Below are 22,562 nucleotides of genomic sequence, written 5' to 3'. Positions count from 1 at the left end.
CGATGTGTCTCCTGCCTCATCTGGCTATTATGAATGACGTCATATCCGTGACAAAAATGGCGTCAGTAAGTGGCGTGGTAGACGTGATGGACATTAATAACCAGTATTTGGGTTGTTGTTGATGATGATGATGTGGTGCAATATTTACACTGATCCAAAATGTCCTTTTGAAATCTCCATAGTGCTTAGCGTCTTCACGCCTTCCGCCTTTTATACATTCTCTATCGACCACGATGCGATGTGTCTCCTGCCTGTTCTGCCTATTCTGAATGACGTCATTTTCGTGACAAAAATGGCGTCAGTAAGTGGCGTGGTAGATGTGAAAGACATTAATAACCAGATTTGGGCTGTTGTTGATGATGATGACATGGTGCCGTTCCCTTTATAACGGGAACGGTACACGGACAGGTAGCACCATCTCTCGTTGTCGACAGCAGTGACCTGCCGTAACTGAACGGCAAATAGGCGAAAAATTACATCCGATGAAAACAAGTTAACGAACATGACTGCCAGTTGTCTGCAAGCAGCAGAGACCCGCTGGAGAATTCTGATAAAATTACAGTGTCAGAATGAAAACGCCGTGGCTTTCTACAGCGTTTAAAACTAACAATAGAATTCGACGTATTTCCGATGGGCGGTGTTTAATTGTTGTAGGAAACCACACATTTTTTAGCGTGATGCTTCAACTTTGGCTGATTGCTCCAGTGGGTCTCTGCCACATAAAACAAGCAGTCTTTGTTGATGACTAGTTTATTTAAAAAGATATTTCTTTCTTCTTTCTCATTCAGTTAGCGCAGGATGCCGTTGATACTGCCGAGTGATGGTGCGAGTACTGATGTCCCCGAATCCTGGGAAAGCCATAAAACACTTTCGTGGAGAAATAAGAAGGCGCATCCACCTTATGTTTCCTTTGTTTGTGCTGTATTTGAGGTGGGCACAGATGGCTTCATACATGTCCCTTGCAGTGTAGCAGTGCCGAGCGTCAAAAACCTGGAGGGGAGATAAAAAGAAAAGCAAATAAACAAGGTTATTATATCAAAAGCCCAGCGTATAAAGATGCTCAGTGAGCCTCAATTATTCTTAGAATCGCTTTTGGTCGCTCTTGCGAGTACACTCGTTTTAAAGCGGCACGATAACACCTGCCAGGTATAAGTGGCCGCCCATCGATGTCATATTATAGGACAGTGTTGTCTTAGCAGTCGACTGTGAAAGTGACATATTTAAAGAATACTTTATAACACGAGAAGGATATCTTAGCATAAATATGTTACACCTGTAACGCCAGTGTCATTCAATGAATCACCAGCACGGCGTCAGCCTGCAACTATGAAGTCGTTTTCTTAATATTGTGTGCTTAAGGGATTCGCTATAACTCGAAAGCACCTCATGCTGAAGACAACCTGCCATCTCCTTCTTTTACCTTGTCCTTTTCTTTAAATGACCAAGCCATCGAGCCACGATAATAATGAAGCGTTAAATAAATCTGTAAATAAAGCGATCAATCAATCAGTCACACTTTAAAGCGATTATTTGGGACTACAACGCAAGTGGTGGCCATGCTAACTTTTTTTTCGTGTGTGCTTGATATTTCAGCATTAGCCCTCGCGAAAGCCCTACAACGGTATTTTTCACCATAGAAAAAGTAGTTGCCAGATCACTCGTAACACGTTTGCTTTTAAGGCAATGCATGCAACTGAGGTGAAAGTTTCGATTTCGTACTTGCAGCTTCGACCACTGTATCCTGCCGATGCACCTCGCCGAATTCCTCCAGGCAAGCTTGGCTCCGAACACCAGCTCCGTCTCGGTGAGGTCGTAGGTGCCACGCGCCTGCACCTGGCGCTCCACTTCCGACCAGCGCTTCTCGTGCGCCTTGGAGTGAAACCTGCAGACAGACAATGCGAGAGCGCTTCATATTAGAAAAAACGAGGTTATACAGAGACACGCGAGATGAAAACGAGCTTGCCAAATCAATTGATGGATGCAGAGTTCGAATTTAAAGCCGCAGATGTTTTCTCAGCTGACGGCCTTACTCGCTATTTTAGGCGCTTAGGGAGATATTCATAGACATGACGAACACAGTCACAAACGGCAGATGAACTCGCAGAGAATGAAAAAGAGAAAGCGAGGAGGTACAAGGCAAGGTTGTGAACCAGACCAGTGATCGGTTTGCTACCCTACAATAGCGGTAAAAAATGAGGGTTAGAGAGAGAGATAAAGATGCAAGGAAAGGCAGGGAGGCAAGGAAAGGCAGGGAGGCGCGAGTTGTGTTGATAATGGTGGACGGCATGGACGGCTCGGCTACCTCGGCGTGCGGCAATGCTTCTGCTACTCGATAGTGACAGCAGACATCGTGGACAATAGCTGTTGCACGCTTGGCGTGATATCCATTCCGCACAGTTGAATAGCACTGAACAAGCAAACGAACGATGCGGCGATGCTGGTAAACCATGTGGGAAACAGACAGCGGAAAAGACCCCGCGCAAGGTATCCTGGGTAACGCGGCAGCTTCCGCCTTGCTCCAGCAGGGCCGGTTGTGTTCCGATGGCGGATTTCGAGGATTTGCTCTACGCCAGAGTCGAGTGCTCGCTCGCGAAGTCGGTCGGCTGCACCGACTCCGCCATTGGAATTCAACAATAGTTCACGGCAAAAATAATATATATATATATATATATATATATATATATATATATATATATATATATATATATATATATATATATATATATATATATATATATATATATATATATATATATATATATATATATATATATATATTGTAGGCATTCATTAAGCACATCATCTATCTTTACACATATTCATCATCATGAGTGGTCGTCATCTTCTTCTGCTGTGGGGACTTGGCTTGTCTGAGTTCTGTGCCTTGGGCGTGGTCGCTTCATCGTGTCTTCCGGGCCTAATAAAGGTTGCCTTTACTGTTACATAACAAGTGGTGGAGTGTGCTCTACGATCTTCCGTCCTCTCCCAGCCCGATCTGCCTCCTGGAGCTGCGCTCAGGTCGTCGTTTGTACCAGGTGTCCGGTAACATGCCTCAGGACGAGCCAACCGGCGCTTCTGCGTCTACCTCCACGGCCCCGGCTACCACGGCCTATCCATCGTGGATTATCACCACGCACCAGCGTGAGCCGCCCACGTTCGCCGGACTTCGAGGTGAAGATGTGGAAGATTGGTTGGACCACTTCAATCGAGCGAGTTCCACTAACAACTGGGATGATCCTACCAAGCTTTGCCGTGTTTCTTTCTACCTCACGGGCGTAGCGAAAACATGGTTTTTCAATCATGAAACGGACATTACGGACTGGACGCGTTTCAAGCAACAGCTTCGCCAAATTTTCGGCACCCCGGCGGTTCGTTCAGCTCTCGCGAAGAAGACACTGGATTCTCGCAAGCAACAATGCGGTGAGTCCTACACATCGTACATAGAGGATGTGCTTGCTCTCTGTCACCGTTTCAGCACGTCCATGTCTGAATCAGAGAGAGTTCGTCATCTACTAAAAGGGATAGGCACGGTCGCGTTCAATGCCTTGGTCATTCAGAACCCGACTACGGTCGCTGACGTTGTTGCCACGTGCCAACGCCTGGAAGAACTTGAATCCCAACGGTTACCGCCGGACAGCTCTGAAACAACTACCACGACTGATGCCTCATTGCGTGCCATGATCCGGGCACTTATACGGGAAGAGCTACAATCTTTCGGCCTCTCAAGGACACCGAGTCCACCTCCCCCCTCCAACAATGTTTTGCGGGATGTTATCAAAGAGGAGTTGGCGTCCATGACCAGGCCAGCGTTTGTAGACACTCCAGTACCTCGACTCCAACCGACGTACGCACAAGTCCTCGCTGGCTCACCACCCGTGGTACAACCGATGCCCGCACACTCGACGCCTGTCCCGCTGGCATCGTTAACTCCGAGTGTGACTAGCCAGCCCTTTCACCCACCGTGTCGGCCGCATCGTCCGATCTGTTATTACTGCGGCTATCGGGGCCACATTGCACGCGTCTGTCGGAAGCGTCAGCAGGACGAGCGTCGTGGACTCGACACCTACGGACGGGATGATGGGACAAGCTGGTACGCTTTCCAACGTCGTCCTTATGATCCGCCGCTACGCCGCTCACCGTCTCCAACTGCGACATCTGAGCCAACCAGTTCCTACCGCTCTACTAGACGCCGCTCACCCTCACCCCTCCGCCGTTCCACGTCTCCATTGCGACCTGTCTCGCAATTCACCAACCAACGCCCGGAAAACTAACCTCTGCAGCTTTTGGAGGAAAAGCTGCATCGAACGAAAAGACAGAAATTCCTCCAGTGCGTCCATATAATACGATAGCTGTTTTAATAGAAGGTGTGTACGTGGACGCTTTAATAGACACTGGTGCCTCTTTGTCTGTGATTGATCGTTCTTTGTGCTCACGTCTACGAAAAGTCACCACCCCTTATGATGGACCTACACTGCACGCTGCTCAAGGGGACGCCATTAGACCTGCCGCTATGTGCACCGCTCGTGTTTTCATCGCTGGTATTCTTCATTTTGTACAATTTGCTGTGCTGAATTCGTGTGCCCACCAGATTATATTAGGCTGGGATTTTCTGTCTACGGCGAACGCTTCCATCTGCTGTAAAGAAAATGTTGTTCATATGATGGAAACTGACTATGCCCTGTATGCGGATGACAAGCCCGTTCGCTTGCTCGCTGCTGAAGAGACCGAGCTACCACCTGGTCATCAGCGGATAGTTGCCATCACTTCTAATGTGATCGACTCTGGTGACGTGTTTGTCCAACCATCTGCACGCTGTCTCGCAAGAGGTATAGCCTTTGCTTCAGGTCTAGCGCGATTCCACAATGGCTCCGGACTTCTCTACGCTACAAACCAAACTTCTGAGAAAATTCTCATTCCTAAAGGCACCACAATGGCTTGCGTTTCTGAATCTCAACCTGTCTCTGTTGTCTCTCTTATGCCAGCGTGTTCTGACCTTCCTTCTATTGGACGTTCATCAAGCGTTACTGTTCTTGCTGCGACTATTAGTCCAGAACTGACCTCTTCACAGACAGATGAGTTGCTTGCCTTGCTACAAAAGCATAGGAGATTGTTTGATGCCCATTCCTCATCTCTGGGACAGACGTCCATTATTAGGCATCGTATCCAGACCGATGGCACTTCCATCGTACGCCGTCGACCATATCGCGTCTCTTCATCCGAGCGTGAAATCATTGAACAAAATGTAGCCGATATGCTGCAACGGAACATTATACGTCCCTCCGCGAGTCCTTGGTCATCCCCTGTTGTTTTAGTAAGAAAAAAAGATGGCTTCGTGCGGTTTTGCGTGGACTACAGAGCACTTAATAAGATTACCCACAAGGATGTTTACCCCATGCCGCGCATAGACGATGCTTTGGATTCACTGCAAGGTGCTGAGTACTTTTCAAGCCTAGACCTGCGTTCAGGTTACTGGCAAATACCCATGCACGAGGATGACAAAGAAAAGACAGCGTTTTCAACACCAGATGGGCTGTATGAATTCAACGTCATGCCATTCGGCCTTTGCAATGCTCCAGCAACATTCGAGCGGATGATCGACACAGTTTTACGAGGCTTGAAGTGGAAGACTTGCTTGTGCTATTTAGACGATATCGTTATTTTCTCGTCAACCTTCCCTCAGCACTTGCAACGACTGGACGAAGTTCTTACGTGCCTTGCAAACGCAGGCCTTCAGCTGAACACCAAGAAGTGCCGTTTTGCGAGCAAGACGATTAAAGTGTTAGGCCACATCGTAAGCAAGGACGGTATTCGTCCCGATCCTGACAAGATTTTTGCTGTCCAACACTTCCCGCGTCCTGAAAAAGCCAAAGATTTGCGCAGTTTCCTCGGCCTCGCTTCTTATTTTCGCCGATTCATTCGAGACTTCGCCTCAATAGCTTCACCATTGCACAAGTTGCTCGGATCAGGCGTCGCCTTTGTGTGGTCTCCTGAATGTGAAGCGGCGTTTGCCCAACTGAAGTGTGCACTCACATCCAAACCAGTCCTCTGCCATTTCGACGAAACCGCGCCTACGCTCCTGCATACAGACGCTAGTGGTCGAGGCATTGGTGGAATTCTTCTACAGCGAGACAAATCTTCACGTGAGAAAGTCGTCGCATACGCGAGCCGTGCACTGACCCCTGCTGAAAAGAATTACACCATCACCGAACAGGAGTGCCTAGCGGTCGTATGGTCGATACAAAAGTTTCGACCTTATCTCCACGGCCGCCACTTTACTGTGGTTACGGACCATCACGCCTTGTGCTGGCTCTCGACAATCAAGAACTTGTCCGGCCGCCTTGGTCGCTGGATTCTTCGCTTACAAGAATACGACTTCACTATCACATACAAGTCGGGAAACAAGCATCAAGACGCCGACGCCCTTTCGCGTTGCCCGCTCTCTTCGGAGCCGCTTAACAAACCCGCCACTGCTGCACACGAGAAGCTTTCGGCCGTCTCTTCCCTACATGTTTCGTCATTAACTACTTTGGACCCAACTTCTCCAAGCGAGTGTGGTTTGTTCTTATCTCACCAACGTGCTGACCCTTACTGTCGCCGCATCATGGACCGTCTTGACGGGACTTGCCGGCCCCCTAACGCCCGTCTTCGCCGACAGCTGACGCAATTCAAGCTCAACAACCACGTCCTGTACCGTCATATCTACCACCCTGATGGTCAACGCTGGGTGCCCGTTCTACCTCGCTCTCTTCGGGCTCAAGTCCTCAAGACATATCACGACGACATGTCTGCTGGACACATGGGCTTCCAGAAAACGTATGACCGCATAAGATGTCACTACTACTGGCCGGGCTTGTCCACCTGTGTCGCGAAGTACGTTGCCTCATGCGCCCTTTGTCAACGTCGCAAGCTACCTACATCAACTCGAAGTGGACAATTACAACCGCTCCCGTGTCCCCTGCAACCATTCGAGGTAGTTGGCATTGACCTGTATGGTCCGCTTCCTATGACTGTCACGGGCAATCGTTGGATAGTTACAGCTGTCGACCACCTGACCCGCTACGCCGAAACAGTTCCCGTGCCTTCTGCATCAGCTTCGGAAGTGGCCGACTTCATCCTTCGAGCAATAATTCTTCGACACGGAGCTCCTCGTGTAATCCTGAGCGACCGTGGAAGAGTATTTCTTTCAGCACTCGTCGAAGAAGTGCTCAAGGCAGCCGGCACTACACACAAAACAAGCTCCAGTTACCATCCTCAGACGAACGGCCTGACTGAGCGCTTCCATCGTACACTGTCAGACATGATTGCGATGTATATCGAACCCGACCACAGAAACTGGGACACCATTTTGCCATTTGTCACTTTTGCGTATAATACCTCTGTACAGCGCACAACCGGTTACTCGCCGTTCTACCTCGTCCACGGTCGCTTCCCCTCTTCTTTCCTCGATGTTTCGTTCTTCTCTGCGCCTGTCAAACCATGTTCATCTTCAAGTGAAGAATACGTGTCTCGTCTACTTCATTGCCGCCAGCTGGTTCGCGTCAACACTGAAGCCAAGCAACAGGATCGCAAGCTTGAATATGATGCCTCCCATCGTGCCGTGTTTTTCAGCCCTGGCGACGAAGTCCTCCTTCTTACACCCATTCGCACTCCCGGACTGTGCGAGAAGTTTCAATTACGTTTTATTGGCCCCTACACTGTCTTGGAGCAAACGTCTCCTGTGAATTATCGCGTGGCACCCGTTCTTCTTCCGACGGACCGCCGCTACAGGGCAGCAGAAATAGTCCACGTATCCCGCATGAAGCCTTTCATACGGCGTTCATCTTCGCTTTAAAATGAGGCCAAAAACTGCGGTCAGGATGACCGCTTTCACGTGGGGGGGGGGGGGAAGTTAGTGTAGGCATTCATTAAGCACATCATCTATCTTTACACATATTCATCATCATGAGTGGTCGTCATCTTCTTCTGCTGTGGGGACTTGGCTTGTCTGAGTTCTGTGCCTTGGGCGTGGTCGCTTCATCGTGTCTTCCGGGCCTAATAAAGGTTGCCTTTACTGTTACATCACAATATATATATATATATATATATATATATATATATATATATATATATATATATATATATATATATATATATTTAAGCACAAACTAAAATAAATAAAAGCTTTGCAGCAGAAGCAATAAAAAGAGCGTGGATTCGAGCACTGAACAGGAGAAAACTTTCATAGTCAGTTGCTGCATTTGTTGAGCTAGATGCAGTCGTAGCTAATAACCTAACCTAACGACACATTTACTTCAACTTCAGCTTGATTGTGCTTACATATAACAGTGCTAAGGAGACTAATAACGACTTCGCTATGTATTTTTCGCCGTAGTTACTGAGCATCGTTTATGTAACCTTGTTTGGTTGGCATTGTAGCGCACATAGTGTCTTCGCAGCAGCTTTTGTTATAATGAATAGCCGTACAGCTGAAAAAGTAGAAAAAAATAATGGTTTTGCTTCACGGCAGTAAACAAACAAATAATTAAAAACCCCCTAAGCTGAAGCGATAGCAGTTTCCGTGCTTCGCGAATGCGAAGCTAAGATAAGCCTTGCTGGCCACCTTGCACAAAACATCAAAATGAAAGTTACAGGTGCCCTCCGACGTCGTTCCTTGTAACGCTATGAAGCTTGGCGGTCATGATATACGAAGGTAAATGTTACAATCCAAGAATTGTCAATTCTTTGCGGCCAACGATGACCCTTTAGTAGAACTCATTTACGGTACACTTCCCGGAAATAACATAGAGCCACGGCACAAACCAAGAAAACAAGCGACTTAACAACATTTCATCTAATCAATAACATCAACTACAATTACACATGATGGAGTCAATTGAGGGACTCCAGCCGATTTCCCTTCTTGCGCTGTTCAATACAATAAATTCGCTCTTGGATACAAGAACGTAGTCAGTGTGACTTGACACAGTGCACATACTTATACACCTTAATGACATACAAAACGCCAGAGTGAGTCAGGTGTGGCATATTCACTAAACGCTGACAAAGTACCGCCTAATCTAAACAACACTAGCGGAAGCAGTCGCGACATTGGTGGGAATAACTAGATATACCACTGGGTAAGTGCAAGCGATATCCAGCCTTGATACCATCACTGCATTAACCAGCTTCTCCATCCAGTCCATTACCCGCCCTTCTGCTTTATAACTTATAACGCACAGGTGTCATTCCGTGTTATAACCCACCGGTTAATGCAGTGGGCATATAGTGTATACATGTATACCTCTTGATGCTCGTGTAGAACTGGTCCAGGAACTCCCTGGCGTGCTGCAGCACCTCTTCTTTGGGTCGGGGTTCCCTGCCGTTCCGCCGCACCGGGCCGCACATCAGCGAACCCTGGCAGATGGTGCTCGTACACGGAAGGGGCTGTGAGAACGAGAAAGAATAAAAAAAAACGCGTGTGAGAACAGCAAAACAATTGCACTCTTTTTCGAGTACGGCACACGACGACTGTCCTCGCTCACGCCGCTTCCTGGTCGCTGTCCATCTTTCAGCCCGCGTCACTTCGAAACGAAGAAGACTACCGCAAAAACAAGCAACGAAAAATAATGTCCGGTTTTTCCCAGCGTTTGCTCTCAGTTGCCGGCGACATCCTATGACCGGAATTGTGGGTAGCGGGAAGTTTTCTTCTCTGCTCTCGTTATTTGTCTTTTCCTTTCCTCCCGTTTTCAACCCACATCCCCGTTTTCGTTCTTTACCTCACCATACGCAGCAGCGAACGGTTCAAGCTGACACGCGTCACGCATGCGACGTGGACTATGACAGAGCACATTGGTCAGCGTCGCGGGACTAAATGGGGAGGCATGGTCGGTCCACCCTCAGCGGGGCGAGCATCGTCTGCCGGCTTTTGATAAATGGCGCGCGGACTAGGGATCGGGGGACGAGCTGCGGCCTGCTCCGAGGCATCACGGTGCGCTCACGGTGGTAGTTCTTTTTTCCACCCTCGTTCCTCTTACTCTATAGGTTGTGCACGCGTGTTTCTTTCGGTAGTTATGTGTTCTCATATAGCAAGAAGAGAGAGATGGGCGGGTTGGGCTTGTATACGTGTATATAGGGAATGTTAAATGGTCCGTGTCATGTTGTGCGGAGTATAGGGACGTGCGAGCCCGTTTAGGACCCGGTAACGGGGCTCCTGGAGGTGGACAAATGGGGTTGCGACTAGCCATCAGTTAAAGTGGACAGCCGCAAGTTCCAGGGGGAAGGAAGCCTCGGAAGCGTTCCTTGCGGCCTATTCGTCGACGAGCTGTTCGATATTGTCGCAAACGAAGGTAGAGAGATAAGATAGGTGATAGTCAAGGAAACAGCGATAGCGAATTCATGCAGATGCTTCTCCGAGCTCTGCCACTGGTGAAAGGAGACAGTGAGCCGGAAGAATCTTGGTTTGAGTTGGCTGGTATTCGTTCATAACTGAAGATAATTTTCGGTGGCATTTGAACAAGGAGAAAGAAGATCCCGTTATTTTGTGTGCTCTTTGTCTTCGTTCAATCTGTGCTAAAATGTTTTTACGGCTATGAGATAATGGGTGTCCCGACGGAAGTCTATGGTAGCAACAGCGTATCTGGACCAGTAAATTCAATAAGCTCCTTTTCTATCACGAGTCCCCAATTTGAATGCATTGCCCCGATACTTAGGAAGGAGGCGGGGCCGTTTGATTGACTAGCAAAGGCACTTTGTGGAAGTGGCCGATAGCGCACTTGGATCAACTCATGCCTGAATAGAGTCTGACACAATCTCGCAACTGCGCTGAAGTTTGACTAAATGAAGCTGACATTGCAAATTCAAAGAAGAAATAAATGAATACGATTAGAAGGTCTAGACATAAAAACTTTTTTTATTCCCAAAGATATATTGGTCTGTCTTTCAAGAAAGAGACAGAGGGGGGTGGGCGGTATGTGGTAGTACAGTCTATTTCAAGTAAACCTCAAGTGTCGGGTTGCAATGTGGACTTGTTGGTGAATCATCTTGAATATCAGCAACATCTTAAGCAATAGTGGTACTTCGGAAGGACGCCCTACTTGGAGGTATACACAATTTTATTTTAGATTTAGGGGTGTCAAACTTTTGAATCAATAACCGAATGTTTTCTCTGGTATCCATGTCATAACGTGACACGAATAAGGACACAAAAAAGTTGAATGAACTGGTCCAGCCGTTTTCATGCGTATGGCATTTTGTTATGTTCGTTTAGATACAGAAATACTTTTATCAGCCAAAGGTGAAGGATATTACTGACCGCGTTCGTAAAACAGCCAACACAGGACAATAAAACAAGGTTTCGTAACAGGTGTATAGGCAGGCGTCATTTCCGTTCACAGAATCAAGTGACGGGCACACTATAGCTGCACAATCACCCATGCCACCGCGAGCGCTTACTGTAGTATAATCTCTTCATCTACTTTCAACATCGTGATAACAGTGGCTTGAGGCGGTCAGAAAAGACGCTCGCTTCTGTAAGCCATAAGGGAGCACTGCGCAGCGTACTTGAATGGAAAGAGAAATGCGAGAGAAAAAAAAGCAAAAGGAAAAGAGAAAAGGGCAGACCATCTTGCGGTGGCTAGTAGCCACAGGAAAGGTTCATGCAAACTTGAGCACGGTAAGCGTAAAGCCTGCCTAAAACGTGATCCCACGCAGTGGACAGGCATTATTGAGACGTACTCGCGGGTTACACGATCCATACTTATAGTGGCGCAAAAGAAATAAAAATAACCATGAATCGCACCGATCAATCTACGACAACGACACACAAGCTCACATAGGAGAATCCGTGCAGAGCGGGAAATGGCTGCTTGAAGATAGAAAAGAAGAACAACGAGGCATTGAGACATATTGTAGTCATTAAAAAAAAACCTAAGACGGTTATTGTTCTCTAGTTACAGGTTGAGAAGTTAGCAAAGGCATCGAGATTGACGTACGCCGAAGTTTCATTAGAAGGTGCAAAAGCTCGTTCCGTCGCTTTTTAGCCGAGAAACCAAGCTCCGGTATACACTCCGCTAACCGTGATCCGCTTTCAAGACCTAAAATATTCACGACGATGCCCTCGTTTAGAATAAAAAGAAATGCGTCCCCGAACAGATTGCCGTGTAACGCGATAGCGGGCAGTTTATTTTTGTAATTTTTTTTTACTGAAGGCGTCATTCTGTTGGCGAACGCACGGTGGAAATGTGAGAACGGTTATGAAGAGGTCAAAATGTGAAAAGAAAGAGAAATATCAAGAAATAGAGAACAATAATGGATCGTCCTTTTTACGATCTGCGTGTAATTCTTGTTCTCGAAGCTTTTGCACTTTCAAAACACACATTTGCATCCTGGGCGTCATCATCGTCGTTGGTGTTTTTACGACGCTTTCTTTCGCAGTGGCTTCTGTTCTATTGCTACCCACCGCAGTCCATGGTATAGTGGTTAAGGGGACTGACTGCGGACCAGAAGGTTGCAGAGTCGTTAATTACAGAAAACTGACCACCTTCATTATAAGCGCCCAACTCTTCTTGACCTTTTTAATCTCGTTTACTCAATGTAATCTTTTCCCTCATGTTTTAATCCGTACATTCCCGCCCCTATATCAGTGAAGGGTTTCAATAAACTCCAGTTGTTAGTGTCAGCATTAGTGTTTGTTTCCTTCGTGCGTACGTTTAAATTTAGCTGCAACCATTGGACAAGATAAGCATACGGTATGCGTATAAAAGTTATTGATTTGGACTTTATACGGAAAATGACAGCGACGATGAAAGCCTGCATAGAGTTGATTGATATGTGGGGTCTAACAGCTCAAAACCAGCATATGATTATGAGAGACGCCGTAGTGAAGGGCTCCAGAAATATCGACCACCTGGAGTTTTTAACGTGCACTCAAATCTGAGCACATAATCTTGGAGCATTTTCACCTCCATCGAAAATGCAGCCACCACAGCGGGATTCGATTCCGCGACCCGTAGTTCAGCACCCGAGTACCTTAGCCACTAGACCACCATGGTGGGGCAAGCCTGTAGAAAGTGTTCGTATAATTCTTCTCGCAAAAAAAATATATACTGAAACCGCTGACTAGGCTTCTTTTATATTGAGAGATGCGTCGTCCTCGCTGTAAATATTGTATCTGTTGGGAGAATGAAATAATCCGGAGCCTCTTCGTTTGATTTTGTCCTCCATCACGCTCTACTACACTCCCTTCACTACAATTCTTACACGCTATATTTCTTCGACATTTACGTCCTCATAAAGCATGTGCGCGATGTGAATGCTAAGCCTAGAACCTATAAGGATTCCCAGCTTGTGGGCTAAACTGCGTTATTTCCACTTGCGCAATCGGGAGCTAAAAAGATACAGTGAAACCACAAGCTCATCGCCCGTAATTCATCGCTCGTGAAGGGGGAGGAGGGAGCATATGCATGGTAAAGCAAAGTAGAAAGCAATGTATAACTGGTATATCTCGTATATGGACCATTTGAGAGTATACGCCCTACACATGTCACATGAATCACCGTTTTGGGGTGAGGAAGAGCGCCAAAAGAACGAAAAATGCTACGAGAAAGTAACACGCTCGATTGTGTGTCGTCAGAAGCTGCAAACACGAACACAAAACAGCAGTCGAGACACCGCAAACGTCACTTTAATAAATCTTAAAGCTGCAGAAATTAAGACGAAGTGATGTATTTTATGCCCAGATTCCCCGTCCGGTCGCGGCCAACGTTGGTTGCGGCGCGCTGCAATTATTGCGCGGCTGCGGCGGCTTGTCTTTCTCGGAACTTCGGCAGGGGCGCGAACAGCGGGAGCAAGAACGGGTGGCGGTGGCGGTGCGCCATTCGAATGGAAACTTTCAATTACTTCCATTTTATTTGTCGCTTACCACTTCAAGAATTTTTTACCCATGCTCTATAGCCCTGATCCTCATTTTTGCGAATCACAGTTTCTAATGGACTCTCGAGGAATCCCCCAGTGGGAAGCCGAAATCCCACAGTGCCCAGGCCGTACATTCAATCGAGAAAAACAGTGAAAATTTCAGAAGAAAAAAGACACCCAATACAGTCTCTTTCATTCGCAATAGTCTTGTAGATTCGTGAGCCAGCCCACAAAAATCTCGAGAAAAGGGGGCACTGTACAATAAGATCCACTTCTGAACTTTTGCTCCGAGTACTGCAACTTCTCGCCTTTACTGGTCGCGGAACACACTCAAGACAGAGCGCTTTCAACAGCGCATATTACAACAGGAAAGTGGAGTACAGTGCTGCACACACAACGCCCACTTTAGTTCTGAGTGAACCAGAAAAGGCAACGGCAGCCCGTAATGAGACATGACATTCTGCGGGACAGCAACGGCAATTTACTCTTTTGCTAAAACTCCGTCTGCAAGCATCTCTCTCTCTTTTCATAAAGGCGCGTTCTTTATTTTTTGGCTAATGTGCGTGCCTGTACGAGTACATGGTAGTTTAATTTCTGCGCGTGCGCGCGCGAGCACGCGTGCGTGTGTGTGTTTTTTTCTGGACCCGTATATAGGAAAAAAAACTACAAGAAAAAGGGGGGGGGGGTGCTCACACCACCGGAAGGTACAACTGGCTTAAACCAATCTTTAACATAAATTAAGAGGAGGAATGTCCCAAAATTATTTTTGAAAAAGAAGCCGATTTGTTAAAATAATATATTAATAACTTGTGTAAAAGCTAATGATTGTGGCATGTGAGGGGATACGTGTAGCTGGCGAGGCTATCAAAGGAACACACGGTGACTTTCTGGCAATCCCTGTGCACTTACGTGATAACCGTTTGCGTATATTGAATATGTACACGTGCTCAGTTATGTATGTATGTATGTATGTATGTATGTATGTATGTATGTATGTATGTATGTATGTATGTATGTATGTATGTATGTATGTATGTATGTATGTATGTATGTATGTATGTATGTATGTATGTATGTATGTATGTATGTATGTATGTATGTATGTATGTATGTATGTATGTGTGTGTATGTATGTATGTTGATGCTTGTGTAGAACTGGTCCAGGAACTCCCTGGCGTGCTGCAGCACCTCTTCTTTGGTTCGGCGGTCCCTGCCGTTCCGCCGCACCGGGCCGCACACAAGCGAACCAACGTTTCTCGAGGCGTTACACACTGGCTCGTACTTTGCATCATTTGTGCTTTCGCGGCGTGTTGGAGAACAAGACTGCGGCATTAGCCGAACCACTCCCGCACGTGCGTGTGCAAAGAAAAGGGAGGGGGTCAAAGGCGCTCATGGTTTTCGAAGAGAGTCGTTGAATAGATCGGGAGGGGGAGGGGGGCGGGGGGCGTATTATAAATGCGGTGCACGCTCGGTGACCACAACACGTGGATTTAACAGATCGAAATGGGCACCGCTCTCGATGCAGCCGGCACGGAAAGGACCGGGCGAGTATTAAAAATAATATAATAAATAATACGAGAACAGAAAATAACTTTATAGTGGGAACTTGGATATTCTTTCGGGGAATGGAGATCCTATTTGGCGGAGGAGATGAATTAATCACCGTGAGATATTTTTGAGATAAATAAGAAAATGCGAACCTTTCATTACATTGTGATCATTATACTTTAACGCTTGGATTTACACAAAAAATACAAAAACAAGCTACAAAAAATACAAATACAAATATATAAAGACCCACGAGGCATGAAAAAAAAGCAACAGACAAAGAAATACCTAAGCCTTTTTTTTTCCCAAGGGCTATACGCTTGCAATTACATAGCCTATGTGAATGACCTTCGTGGCTCTTGCTTCACCACTTCTGTGTTTGGGTCATGGTGTAAATAAAGCGTGCGTCTCAGGCAACGCGTGTCACACGAAGTATACCTGTGGTGTAACTGTGGCGTAGCGTCGACACGTGTTCAATATAGTCAGGTATAGGTTTCCGATAGGGTACATGGATAAAGGGATTATTAGGCACCGTGAATGCATCACGCCTGCTTCAGCTCTGTAATTACGATGTCTCAGGAACACGGCCAGTCGCCAACGTTTTGGTCTAGTCGAGCCGTCGCGTGGTTACAAAACCAAGTCCAAATATTCAGAGAGTCTGTGAAACTAAACTCGAGCTTGTGGCTGGATCTTGTAATCCTCTTGCCAACATATAGCAAGAGTTATCGCAGCAAACTTTTTCTTATCGGGCATCGGCTCTGAAGTCTGAGTATGATAAGAGAAGTGAACTTTAAAGCATCTAGCACGAAGACGCCGCTTCATGGCCCGATTGCTGGTTACGGTACATCCTGTTTTGTCCTTTCCTCGTTTTTTTTTATCGTAGTACTGTTAGGGCTGATAATGAAGAAGAAGAAGGAAGGAGTGAAGTCGGGATGGGATACTCACGTTCCTCGCTATTTTGTGCAGAGAGTCTACGAGCATCTTTCCCGTCTCGACGTTGCGAACGATGAGCGGCCTCTTTGCGGAGTTGTCCCCATCGCTGCAGCGCCGAACATGCAGAGAAAAAGATAGAGATAGAATGAGTGAACCGCAGGCACACTGATTGATAGACTAATTGATGAGGGTCATATCTTGCCCCGGTTACAGAACTGTAAAGTTTCTGAGCTATAAGTACGTAGAATAATAAGCTTTGATTATCATAGCGGAGCGAGACGTTGGAACTGTAAAACAGTTGAATACTGAACACGAGATTGTCAATGGCAAATTACCAAAAAGCAGAAACGTCGTATTCACCACAGTTCTGATGCAACGTCACGGGCAATGTAGAAACTCGTTTAATTTTAGCGTACACAAATGCATTAAGGATGCACACAAAGTAATAACAACGCGCGGTATACTTTAATGAGAACGCCGAGCTGACTCACAGACAGGCTCGCAATAAGATTGCCGATATGCGCGATGTGTTTCGGTGTTTATCTCTTTCTCGTCCCCAAAACAACAAAAATAGTTCAAAATATCGTTGCTTTGTTATTTCATTAGTTTGCTAACGAATTCATGTGGCCACGTGAGGCGAAAGGCAGCAGTACAGGCACTACACAACAACGTATACTGTCGAAAAAAATTGTGAATGCAGTATATAATGCACGGAATCGTTTATAGACGCTGTCTCTTCGTCTGTGCTGCACACACACACACACACACACACACACACACACACACACACACACACACACACACACACACACACACACACACACACACACACACACACACACACACACACACACACACACACACACACACACGCACGCACACACTATCTCTCTCTCTCTCTATCTCTCTCTCTCTCTCTCTCTAAAGCACCCCGTAACATTTTTGACTTAAATGTTTTGCGCGTATAAATCAATTTATGGTGTCCCACATGCCACTCGGTTCGTGCGGAGTGACTATGTCACTATCATATATATATATATATTATAGTGGTAATACATTGTTTAAATTAAAAATGAAAAGAGAGGCTGGTAGCCAGTATGAAAGCAATGAAACAAAAATATACTTTTTCTTTGTGAGTCCCTGTGACTCGCGTACGTAGGCCTCAGTGCTCCAGATGCATCCATCTCTATACAAGGTGGCCTACAACCATCAGACCGGAAGGCGCGCGGGAGAAGAAACAACGGAGATTGTCTTCGCCGCTTCTAAGTTTCACGTTTGCACTAAACCTATATGCGCGACAACGATGCGAGCCATTCGAGATAGGAAAAAAAAAGAGAACATTTTCGTTCGCGTCTTTACGGCATATATATCGAGCTGGCGTTGCTAACGTCGGACAGTCCGGAAGCGTCGGTCGTATATCATGTCCCGTTATGGGACTGTATACTAAATACGGGCAGAATCACTCGCGATAACATCGGCCTCGAAACGAGACACTGCACGGCGTTATTCGAAGAGCGCGCTTCTGAAAGAGTGACCGAAAAACAATAGAGGAAAGTAGGGGTGGGGGTTTGCGTAACAAAAATAGAAGATAAGGGTGGAGCATACGCATAATAAAAACAAGACATGACGCAATATTATATAAGACCATCCGTGCTTTGTGACGATGACATTTGTAGACAACGCTGATAACGTGGTTCTGTTTTTTGTTTTTTCGTTTCGCTCCGTCCGAGAAAAGTTTCCTTCGGACCTGTACATGTAGATGGCAAAACTGTATATAAGAGCGCAATACAGTTTTTCCTTGATAGTAAAGTGAATCTGACACGATACCTTCCTCTTTCTTTTTCATGGATATAAATGAAACATGAAATACTCTCAAAACTACGAGAATGGGCTTAGTGGGTGCTTTGTAGCTAAGTTACATCATTTTATTTACGGCATATAAAAGCCGGGATGTCTATGTGTACTTGCGGTTTACTTTTCTTTAAACTTGTATGAAGTTGAAGAAAGAAAGAACTCAAGACATCACTTAACATATTTCATAGTCTCATCCGAAGTTTCTAAAGATCGTCTTATGAAGTTATAAATATGAAGAATGGTGGAACGAGCTCTTGGATCTCTTATTCATGCGGAGGTGTCGCAGTTACACCAATCTGGTCTCGGGCTGAAATCCCCGCAGCTATTTCTGAACGAAGCTTTCGTCATCGTTGAAATACTCGGGCTGCAGTGATCAGACCTACGAAAGAGGCGGTTAAGCCTGCAGTGCATTCATTTGCAAGCGTTGGCTCGAAGCCTAAAAACTGCGCATCGCGTTATGGGCACCACGAAAGTCATCGGTGCCATTTGTTGCGTCATATAGTCTGAGACATACGAATCCATTTAACGTTAAATGTTGTCGTATTAACCCACTGAACGTTAAACGTTGTCGTATTCTTCAGACAGCATGAACTGTCGTGTTTCGAGTGACTGACTCTTCCATTCACTGTTACTGAGGATGCACCGCAGTGGAGTGGGGTGGGGTAACATTAGAGTAAAGAAAGTTATTAGAACGTCCCAACATCACTATTGGTTGCTAGTTTGCAATGAGTTCAACGACCCCTAGTTTATGGCTAAAAACCTACATAAACACCACCGTGTTCACAGCTCATATATGGATAAAGCTCGTATGGTTAACAATATTATAATGATTGTTGGGTGGTCCCATGTTTCAAAACCATGATATGAATACAAGAGACGCTGTAGAGGAGGCCTCAAAAGTTATCGACCATGCGGGTCCTCTTAACATAACCCAAATCTAAGCACACAGGCCTCTAGCGTTCTCTTTCCAGTGAAATGCGGCTGCCACTATGCCAGATTCGATCCCACGACCTCCGGGTAGCCGTCGAGAACCATGACCATACAACCGTGTCGGGCTGTGTGGCTTATTATATATATATATATATATATATATATATATATATATATATATATATATATATATATATATATATATATATATATATATATATATATATATATATATATATATATATATATATACATTAATAATATATATATTAGATGTTCGACCACTTCCGATGAACATTATGCCACATTTTCGGGCAGCAAGCAACTGTTACTGCGGTTTCTCCGTAATATACCGCAATCGCAGGCACTGATGAGTATGCCAGGAAGCAATACTGCGAAACATTTAGTGGTAATTGCTGTTAAGCACTTTACAGGAACGAAAGAAAAGAAGAAGAATGGTCACACGCATACTGGCATCGATCGGGAGAGCGAGAAAACCCGTAATGTACTTGAGCATTAGCGCGTTCACACACTATACAGTATACAACCACCGGAGCCACTCACGCCAATATCTAAACGGCGTGGACAAACGTATACGAAGTCCAGCACGCTGTCGTATACTTTCCTCGTGAACGAATTATGATGCGCTCAACGTGTAACGTTCTCAAGATGTTACACAACGTGTACCACGCGACTTTCGTCAGTGTACATTCAAGAGATCATCTTCGATGGCCTCACTTTACCCACTTGCGGCACAAACAAGGGCCCTAGAGCAGCCGAACACTCCCGGACAACAGAAAAGCGTACCGGTGTGCTACGCGAAATACAGAGGAAGCGTCTTCAGTTTTTGTAACAATATATAAAGACACATCCCACGTCTCATGGGAATCTCTTTCATGCGAAGCAGCTGGTGAGCAATTGTCTATGTTGGCTTTTTATTTTTTTAAATATTTTTTTTTGCTTAGAGGCAGCCCTACTACGTGGGCTGACCACCAAGTAGCACTTACCAGGAACTTCCACTAAACTGGCGTGTATACTGATGTCTACACGTAGAAAATTACGGTCTATCATGATGTCGGCCTTCATGTTAGAACACAGAGGTTAGTATTATCGAAGTGAAGTGTGCCTTACAATGTGACGATGTGTATATCACACGTAACATTCGTTAGCCTATTCCTCCGGAGTCGAGTAAATACTTACTTAACTTGCCGAATCAACTGAATAAAAACGTATAGTTTTTTTTAGACTGCTACAAAAGTGCAGTCAATATTGGAACCCCAACTGACGCTAACCCGAAATGACGCGGTGCCATCGGTTTAAACATGTAGCACTTATGGCTTCACAATCAAGCCACAGATAGCGAGCACTTCAACCACAATAGATGTTCCGCCGACTTGACACGCCTGCATAGTGTCTTCTTCAAAAGCAGTTTCGACACCTCGCATGGGTCTGTGGTAAAAAACTTGATTGCCACGCAGATCACTTGGGTTTGATTCTTGCCGAAATCCTGACTTTTAAAGACGATAATCTTCTGTGGGGACCTTCGACGCGAAAATTTTGGTCTGTTTGTCTGTGTGTTTTAAAAAAAATGTTTAACGATTTCGAGCACTTCGTACTCAACCAAAGGAGAGCACTAAGCCGTCCCGTAGAAACTCTTCAAAGACATAAGACTGCGCATTCTACACGACACCAGTGGATACCTCAAACGGCTGATTCCATCCGCAACGCCCACCAATGTTGCCAAGTTTCAGCGTTCATACTTGTGTGATTGTCAATTAAAAAGCAATTATTGCGCATATCTGAGGCACAATAACAACACGTATATATTCTGTATGTGCGTCTTTTTACTGGAAAGAGCATACATAAGTTACTTTAAGAATCGTATCGTTTATAAAGTGGCGCTGACCATTGAACGCATGCACAACAAGGGAAGTGTTTCCAACGCTTTGCTAAGACGACACGGTGGTGGCACCTACCCATCGCCTTGCGTTCTACACCTTATCACTTCTGAGAAAGGCGCACACACCCATCTCAGAGCCGCGCATTTCGTTTTCCAAGATAACTGCCAGATAGCGCTCATGCCTCACGTGTGACGTGACTTGCTGCGCTCGTTCGCCTCCGCTGCACGCTCGAGGCACTCTAACGCAGCGCCTCCAGAATACCATTCGCCGATTTTCTTGCGCAGAACATCAAATAAACGTTTCGTTCAATCTCTCCAGATGCAAAACTATATCGTCTTTCGATGACATTTGCAGATAAACATGCAGATACGGAACCAATTTTCGGGGGCGAAGCTCCTTAAAGCGGCACCCATTCGTCCCTCGTAGTAGTCGTAGTCATTGTGTGTAACAAGTCTTACGTTTTGACCTGAAAGGTGGTGCCGGTGGGAGATTTCTTTTGTGCGTTGTTGAACAATAAAAAATTCGCAGCGTGCGCGTTAACTAAAAGCCGAATTCTCCTGTCTCTCATTCCCAATTAGCAGCCATTGGCATGTACATTGAACACAATCTGGCAAGAAAGGGTTGCTACGTTATACTCGCTGGGCGTAACCTCCTTGGTTTTAGAAAGGTTTAGCGAGCGTTGAGCCGCAGTGCCATGAATACAGTGAACTAGTATATACCATAAAGTCGAGGTGGCTAAAGGTGGGACGTAGATACAACGCGCAAGCCGTAAGAAAGTAAAAGCCGAATTCTCCTGTCTCTCATTCCCCATTAGCTACCGTTGACATGTAAATTGAGCACTATCTGACAAAAAAGGGTTGCTACGTTGTACTCGCTGAGCGTGACCTCCTTGGTTTTAGAAAGGATTAGCGAGCATTGGGCTGCAGTGCCATGAATACAGTGAACTAGTATATACCATGAACTCGAGGTGGTTAAAGGTGGGAAGTAGACACGAAGTGCGAGCCGTAAGAAAGTGTGCGTGTGCCGCCTCTCGTTTAGTCCTTGGAATGTCCGCTGGATGGCGGTGCTTTTATATGGGGGATATATTATGAAAAGAACCGAGATGGTGGTACTTAGAGTGTTGAATAGATAGACGAACTGACACACAGCATGGACGGACGCACGGATGACTGCATAGATGGATGGACGCATGGACGGACGAAGGGTTGGGTGCATGGACGAACGCAGGGACGGACGCACAGATGGACGTGCGGACGCACGAACAGACGCACGCACGGCCGGGTGGATTGACGCACGCACGGTCACACAGACGGACGTATGGATGAACGGAAGCAAGAACGAATGGACGGACGGATGCTTCGCCCCACTCTCCATCATTCACTCCGTGGATATGCTGCCATTTTTTATTTTATTTTTGCATTGATCACGTCTATGCTGCCGATGCCATTTCCTCTTGACGCACTCATATTTAAGTTACTGATGTCTGTACTCGCTGCTCCGGGGTAG

At 46.0% G+C, this 22,562-nt stretch overlaps 1 protein-coding gene across 2 annotated transcripts in view; it reads right to left on the bottom strand.

Annotated features, from left to right (window-relative positions):
- Positions 1-22,562, bottom strand: part of Nos (Nitric oxide synthase) — a 421,671-nt gene that overhangs the window by 87,211 nt on the left and 311,898 nt on the right. For both annotated transcript variants that reach the window (XM_075889681.1, XM_075889682.1), the window contains exons 2-5: positions 16,384-16,477; positions 9,281-9,423; positions 1,720-1,882; positions 899-990 (exon numbers count right to left, since the gene is read on the bottom strand). In XM_075889681.1, the coding sequence (XP_075745796.1) occupies positions 899-990; positions 1,720-1,882; positions 9,281-9,423; positions 16,384-16,477 (492 nt within the window). The remainder of the gene's footprint in view (positions 1-898; positions 991-1,719; positions 1,883-9,280; positions 9,424-16,383; positions 16,478-22,562) is intronic.

This window comes from Rhipicephalus microplus, chromosome 3, assembly GCF_043290135.1.
Source record: "Rhipicephalus microplus isolate Deutch F79 chromosome 3, USDA_Rmic, whole genome shotgun sequence".
In the NCBI taxonomy this organism is placed as follows: domain Eukaryota; kingdom Metazoa; phylum Arthropoda; class Arachnida; order Ixodida; family Ixodidae; genus Rhipicephalus; species Rhipicephalus microplus.
The sequence above is the reverse complement of the archived record's forward strand: the minus strand, read 5'-3'. Positions and strand labels throughout refer to the sequence as shown.